Genomic DNA, 7,002 nt, shown 5'->3' on the forward strand with positions numbered 1-7,002 from the left:
TACTAGAGGTGTGTAGTAAAGTACATTAACTTTGTCATTTTTTGAGGATCTGTAATTTATTATTTTTTTTTAGTTTTTAGTATTTTTTTACTTTGCTTTTTCTTTTACATTCAAAACATAAAAAATAAACTTTACTTCTGTACTTTAAAATGCAACACCATGTTACACTCTACAAATTTAAATATGACTGGAACTCATCATGAAAGGAGTCGTTTATGCACTCCAAAACAATGAAGTGTTGAATGTACTTAACCAAATTATGTCAACTGGTTCCACTAAACTGAATTAAGCAAATTGAGCAGTTTACACATTTACTGATTTACTTAACTCGAAGTACTTTTATTTTCTCAATTATTGTGAACAGTTTCATGACTTCTACTTCAATACTTTTCTTATCAGTAAAATTCGTTTTTGCCAAAGTCGTTTTCTGCTAAGGCATTTTTATTTTTACTTTGTAATTTTTTTTCTGAGTACTTTATACACCTCTGATGAACACTATTATAAACCTTTGCACTGCTATCAAATTTACATTCAACTGTTTTCTTTGATTATTTGCAAATAACAGCTACATTAGTTAGCTGTAGCACTAGCACTGCAGAATTGGGGCATTTCTTGCAGGAATATCATATTTTGCAAGACAAATCATGAAATGTTAAATTGATGATTTTGTTAAAGTTTATTAAGAAAACGTTTAAGTGAACCATTGTTAAAATTTGGAGTTGTTTTAGGACAGCAATAATCCACTATGGTGAATGCTGGTCATACTAGCTTTGAAAAACAAACAAACAAACAAAAAAAAAAAAACTGTAATTCTCCAAATGGAGGTTATTCAAACAGCCATCCTCAGCAGGTAAAACATTAATTGTTTATAAAATTCCAACAGAACTCTGCGTCAAAAGATCAGAACAGCCGCTTTAATGTTTCTCTTCGCGCTGAGCCATATATCATTGTGTCAGACGCTGCATCCTCCCATAACACTTTAACAGGTTTAAATCTCCCATCATTACATTGCTTGCAATAAGTCACCTCCTGAGAGGAAGTAAACAGAATTAGAAAAGCCTCTGGATGTTTCAGCTTCAGCACACCAGTTTAACAGTGTTTTTTTATGTAAGATAAAAAGGAATCTTACTCACAGGAGGAAAACAAATCCTGTGACTGGAATCCCAGCAGTTGATTGGCGCCTTTGTTAATGATTTAACACTTTCTATTGGTTAAATGAGTATTTTACTTTCTGTGTAACATCTGATTTTTCATTTTGCTGGTTTTGACAACTTAAATAGTGAAGCCAATGCCTTTGTTTCAAGTTTGCTAATATTCTGTACGGTAAATGTTGTTCCTGTATTTATGTAAAGTGAGTGTTGTGTAAATATATTCAGATCTTTTCATTCTTAGCGGTTAAAGAAAATGTGATTATTGCTGAGTTTTGCTTAGAAAAGGGAGATTTTACTCATGGAACAAGTCTGTAAAATAAATTTTTAACCCTGATATTTTTGAAAACTTTAAGAACAGATGTCCTGTTACACATCTTTTTCTTTTTTCCCCCTAAGAGCTGTTTCAGTAAAAAGTCAGTGTTTTGCCCCCCCACCCTCTGTAATTTTCATATGGATGGAGCTGTGAAATTAAAACAAGTTCAAACATACATGTATATTGATATGAATGGAGGCATGAAGGTTAATAAAGTTGCATTTTGTATGTAACAGAGAGGGATGGAGGGAGTTGCTGTCTATGATTGGGATGGATGGTATGTGGTTTCAGTGTCACTTTTAAATGACATATGAGTGCTCTACTTTCATTCAGTGACATTCAGAAACCCTATTTTAGATGCTGGAAAGCCTTTTTAAACCCTACCTAATATTGTAGTTTACCCAAAGTACATTTAATAATTAAAAAAAGGTCAAGATCTAATTATAGTGCATTCTGTGAATAAATCTGTACTGATGGTTTCCAAACTTTTCAGCTTCTGGCCCACAAAATAACAGCTGCAGAAACTGGTGACCACAGATATGACTGGTTTATGTGCACAAACTGTGTTAATAACTCTATTAAATGTGGGCATAATAATAGAAGCAAACCTTATTTTATACTTATGACTTGTGTTGTGAAAAGTGCAAATACTTAGTGTTAGAGAGAACATTAATTTAGAGTTATGCTCAGTAGCAATAAGCAGCCATCATCACTCCCACTGCAGATTCAAAGAAGAGTGTGTACGCAGTTCAGTCTCTCTGGCTCAAAATACACCAGTCCAATCTTTTAGTGTTAATAATGTTTAAATATAAGAACAAAGTGAGCAGAAACACAAATTGAAAGTATTTTTTTACTCTTCCTGCTCCTTCCTCCTGTCAGCTCAGACACCAGACTTGTTGCTCTGCCACTTTGCTATGTTGTGCTATGCTATGCTATGCTTAAAAAAATCTTAATAATATACATACAACCCCTGGCTAAAAGTATGAAATCACCAGTCTTGGATGAGCACTGATTCAGACATTTCTTTCTGTAAAACAAACTCAGATCAAAAACATGATACAATAATAAGGTCATTCCAAAGTGCAACTTGTTGGCTTTCAGGAACACTCAAAGAAATGAAGAGAAAACATTGTGGAAGTCAGTGAATGTTACTTTTACTGACCAAGCACAGGGAAAAATATGAAATCACTCAATTCTGAGGAAAAAAGTATGGAATCACTCAAATTGGAGGTAGAAAATTAAAAAAAAAACAGAAATGCTGGTAGAAAACCGTCATTGACACCTAAACAAAAAAGAACAAGACTGCAATGGACTAAGGAGAGGAAATCATGGACTGTGGATGACAGCTTCAAGACGCCTCCTGTATGGAGAAACTAGTGGCATGCATTGCTCAGGTGTGATTTTGGCCCATTCTTCCACACAAACAGTCTTCAAATCTTGAAGGTTTCGTGGACCTCTTCTATGAACTCTGATCTTTAGTTCTTTCCATAGATTTTCTGTTGGATTCAGGTCAGGTGATTGGCTGGGCCATTCCAGCAGCTTTAGTTTCTTTCTCTGAAATCAACTGAGAGTTTCCTTGGCTTTGTGTTTGGGCTCATTGTCTTGCTGAAATGTCCAGCCACGTTTCATCTTCATCATCCTGGTAGATGGAAGCAGATTTTTATCAAGAATGTCTCTGTACATTTTTCCACTCATCCTTCCTTCAATTATTTGAAGTTTGCCAGTACCATATGCTGAAAAACAGCCCCACACCATGATGTTCCCACCTCCAAACTTCACTGTTGGTATGGTGTTTTTGGGCTGATGTGCAGTGCCATTTGACCTCCAAACATGATGTGTATTCTGGCATCCAAACAGTTCAATGTTGGTCTCATCTGACCAGACTATATTCTCCCAGTATTACACAGGCTTGTTTAAATGTTGTGCAGCAAACTTTAAAGGAGCTTCAACATGCTGTTTCTTCAGCAGTGGAGTCTTGCATGGTGAGCGTGCACACAGGCCATGGTGGTTCAGTGCATTACTTATTGTTTTCTTTGAAACAAACGTACCTGCTAATTCCAGGTCTTTCTGAAGCTCTCCACAAGTGGTCCTTGGCTCTTGGACAACTCTTCTGATAATTCTTTTCACTCCTCTGTCAGAAATCTTGTGAGGAGCACCTGGTCGAGGTCGGTTTATGGTGAAATAATGTTCTTTCCACTTCTGAATTATGGCCCCAACAGTGCTCACTGGAACATTCAGAAGTTTAGACATTCTTCTGTAACCGATGCCATCATTATGCTTTGCAACAATAAGGTTGTGAAGGTCTTGAGAGAGCTCTTTACTTTTACCCATCATCAGATCATTCTTGTGTGATACCTGGTCATCATTTGGGACTGAACCAGCTGATATTAACTTGCACTGACAAGGGGCCGGCTTGTTTTCTAATTACTGAGAGAGTTCAGCTGGTGTCTTGGCTTTCCATGCCTTTTTACACCTCCYTTTCTTCATGTGTTCAATACTTTTYCCCTGTGCCATTCCACATTATTACAAATAACTTCATTTCTGGACATTTATGGTTTGATTTCTTTGTATGTATGGATCACTTGGGTTGTTACCGACATCTGGTGAAAATTTCATGTCATTAGCACCTCTAGTAATATACAGTATTTACTGAGAAAAATGGTGACGTGTTCAATACTTATTTTACCCGCTGTATTGTGTCTTAGTGTGTACGGCTTCTAGTGGCAGCAGAGCATGATATTTTAAGACCTGGTATGCCCCGACACATGAATGCAGCTTCTGAGAACAGATTATATTGTAGTTTAGAGGAAACACCCTGCACATCCTGTTCTATACTCTATTAGAGTTGGATCTGGATAAATGTTTATGTCAGCTGTAAAGGAATCCTGATGATTACCATCTATTATCATCCACTAAGTATTTTACCTGTGTAATTTATCACATCCTAAAGCACATACTGTGCACATTACACTGAGCAGTGAGTAAAAAAAAACAAAACAAAGAGTTGTCCTTACATGCACTTTACTTTCTCTGCAGTCAGGACAAGATCAAACATCTTTTGAGGTTTATGTGAATTCCCAAGGCGCCTTTTGTTGACACCTCAGCTATGACTCATGTCACAAGCGCAGGTTCTGTGAACCGTAAACAAAGATGAGGACATCACGTTTTGTTCAGCTGAATTGTTGTAAAAACGGTTTCCATTATTAGTGTACCTCTGAATAATTTTGAAATTCCAGAACAACCTAAAGAACAAGAAGAAAACAAGATCCAACAATGATCAGTAAAATAAGGTCACGAGTAAAAAAAAAAAAGAAAAAGAAAAAGAAAGGAAGAGAAGAGAAGAAAAAAAAGAAAGCACATCCGCTTTAAATTCTAAGAAATTTAAGCTTTAGGATATAATTAATAAAGAAAAAATATCTGATCCTCACCAGATCTTACACATAAAAAAGATAAAAATCTTGTGACATTCCCCACGGTGTCATTATTTCTTTAATAAAAAGTGATATAGCAAAGTGTATCCTTGTGAGAATATGGAGGGTAACTTACAGCCAGGTGCGCCTAATCAAATGCAAAATTAACTGAATAAGGAGATGTGAACTCCGTTACAGAAGCAAAGATGTTGGCAATTTGAACACATTTAGAATTCAAGTGAGTCCTAACCTAAAGAAAACATAAATAAAGACATCAGCACTGATCCTAAAGGGGCAACTGTTGCTGCCAATCAAGCGTGAAAATGTTTTGAGTCCATTTTCAAACTGTCTGGAGCACACCTGTCAACTAAATAATAAAAAATTTTCACGTCGAAGATTTTTTAAAAATTGCCAACCTTCTTAGGTATTGACATAAAAGCAAATGAACTGTACATATATCTAAAACTGGCTGTAAAATGCTTGGGAATATACATACTCGAGCTACATCCCAAACGTTACAAAATTCTCTTTTAAATGTTAAAGTTCATGACAGAACTGTAACATAATTTAAATTCTGGGCTTGTTTTGCTGCTGCAAGACCTGCACCCTTCTGAATATTAAAGCATTTTTGATTCTATTGAGAAATCTGCTGTCAAAATGCTGAAGTTTAGAGGACATTGGGTTGCTCTGTAAAAAAAATTACACATAGAACCCACCAACAAATATTTAGAAGAATGATTAAAGCAGAAAAAAATAAGTCAATCATTGTAATGACCCAGTCAAAACTCAGCCCCCATTGAAAGAATGCTTCAGCAGACATATGAGCAAACACTAAGATTAAATCATTATCATTTTTATTGGCAACAAAAATAAAGTTAGGTTTAATAAGTCTTAAATTTGTCAATGGCATTTACAAATCAAGAAAGACTGGGGATGGAGGAGCAGTGATTAAAATTTGTGTAAATCTGGATTAATAAAGAGTAAAGCTGCTAATGAGACTACAGTGAAAAAATCAAGTAGTCTTTTCAATAAATGAATTCATGAAATGAAAACTACATTTACATATTTCACCTCGTACCTATGTATTTTAAAAGAATTCACAATTTATGAAAACATGAAAATGTTCAACATTTGTTCTGTTGTCAATAAAAAACAAGATTAAAAAAATATAAAAATTCCCCACTTTTTTTTCTTATTGAAAAATTAGTAGCCAGAGATGGACTTGTAGGATTTCTGTGGCAAAGTGTCCCATAAATCTGGCAGTATTAAAGACATGACAATTGTTCATGTACTATTGCCTTTAACATATTTTCCATTCCTGTTACCAGCATATACAGTATATACAGTTTACTGTTGAAGTACATCAAATAAATACCACCCTGCACAATAAAAAAACTTGCATATAAAATTAATGCAACCATTGTGTAGAAAATCCAAATTATGGCTTTAAAAAGATCCAAGTATTACATTTAGTTAATCACGTCAGAAGAATACATCCCAGTGTAATGAGACATAGAATATAGAATCTTTTCACAATAAAAAAATAATAATGATTAAAAAAACATTTATGGTGGGCCAGCACTCCTGAGTGTCTCATCTCGAGAGAGAGAGAGAGAGAGNAGTTCCAGTTAAACAGTTGTAGTTCCAGTTGTTACTTTTTAAAAGATTAAATAAAATCTCTCCAGTGGTTCATGAGATATTTTGTTAATAGACAAAGACAATGGCATGGTCGCCAAACTTTCAGTGCAGCAAGCAATAAAGAGTGTATAACTATATGCAATAAAATGAACAAAGCATAAAGTATGAGTGAGTTAAATCCTGTATTTAACCATATACAGATGTGATAGTGTCGTGTCATTTCTGCCTCTCTAGGGGAAAAGCCATACAAATGCACCTGGGATGGTTGCACTTGGAAGTTCGCCCGCTCTGACGAGCTGACGAGGCATTACAGGAAACACACGGGGGTGAAACCCTTCAAATGTGCAGACTGTGACCGCAGCTTCTCCAGATCCGACCACTTGGCCCTGCACCGGCGGCGACACATGCTGGTGTGAACCAGAACAAGAGTGGATAAGAGAGAGGTCAATGGAACAGACACACACACACTCACACACAGACACACACAGAC

The 7,002-nt window shown here is 35.7% G+C and overlaps 1 protein-coding gene across 1 annotated transcript; it reads left to right on the top strand.

Moving 5' to 3' along the window:
- Positions 1-6,746: 6,746 nt before the first annotated feature.
- Positions 6,747-7,002, top strand: LOC106536821 (Krueppel-like factor 12; the record flags this gene model as incomplete). The annotated part of the gene is given in 1 exon segment (XM_014034146.1): positions 6,747-7,002. A coding segment is annotated over 1 exon segment (182 nt), but the record flags the coding sequence as incomplete, so codon positions are not given.

This window comes from Austrofundulus limnaeus, unplaced genomic scaffold, assembly GCF_001266775.1.
Source record: "Austrofundulus limnaeus strain Quisiro unplaced genomic scaffold, Austrofundulus_limnaeus-1.0 Scaffold1990, whole genome shotgun sequence".
Taxonomy (NCBI): domain Eukaryota; kingdom Metazoa; phylum Chordata; class Actinopteri; order Cyprinodontiformes; family Rivulidae; genus Austrofundulus; species Austrofundulus limnaeus.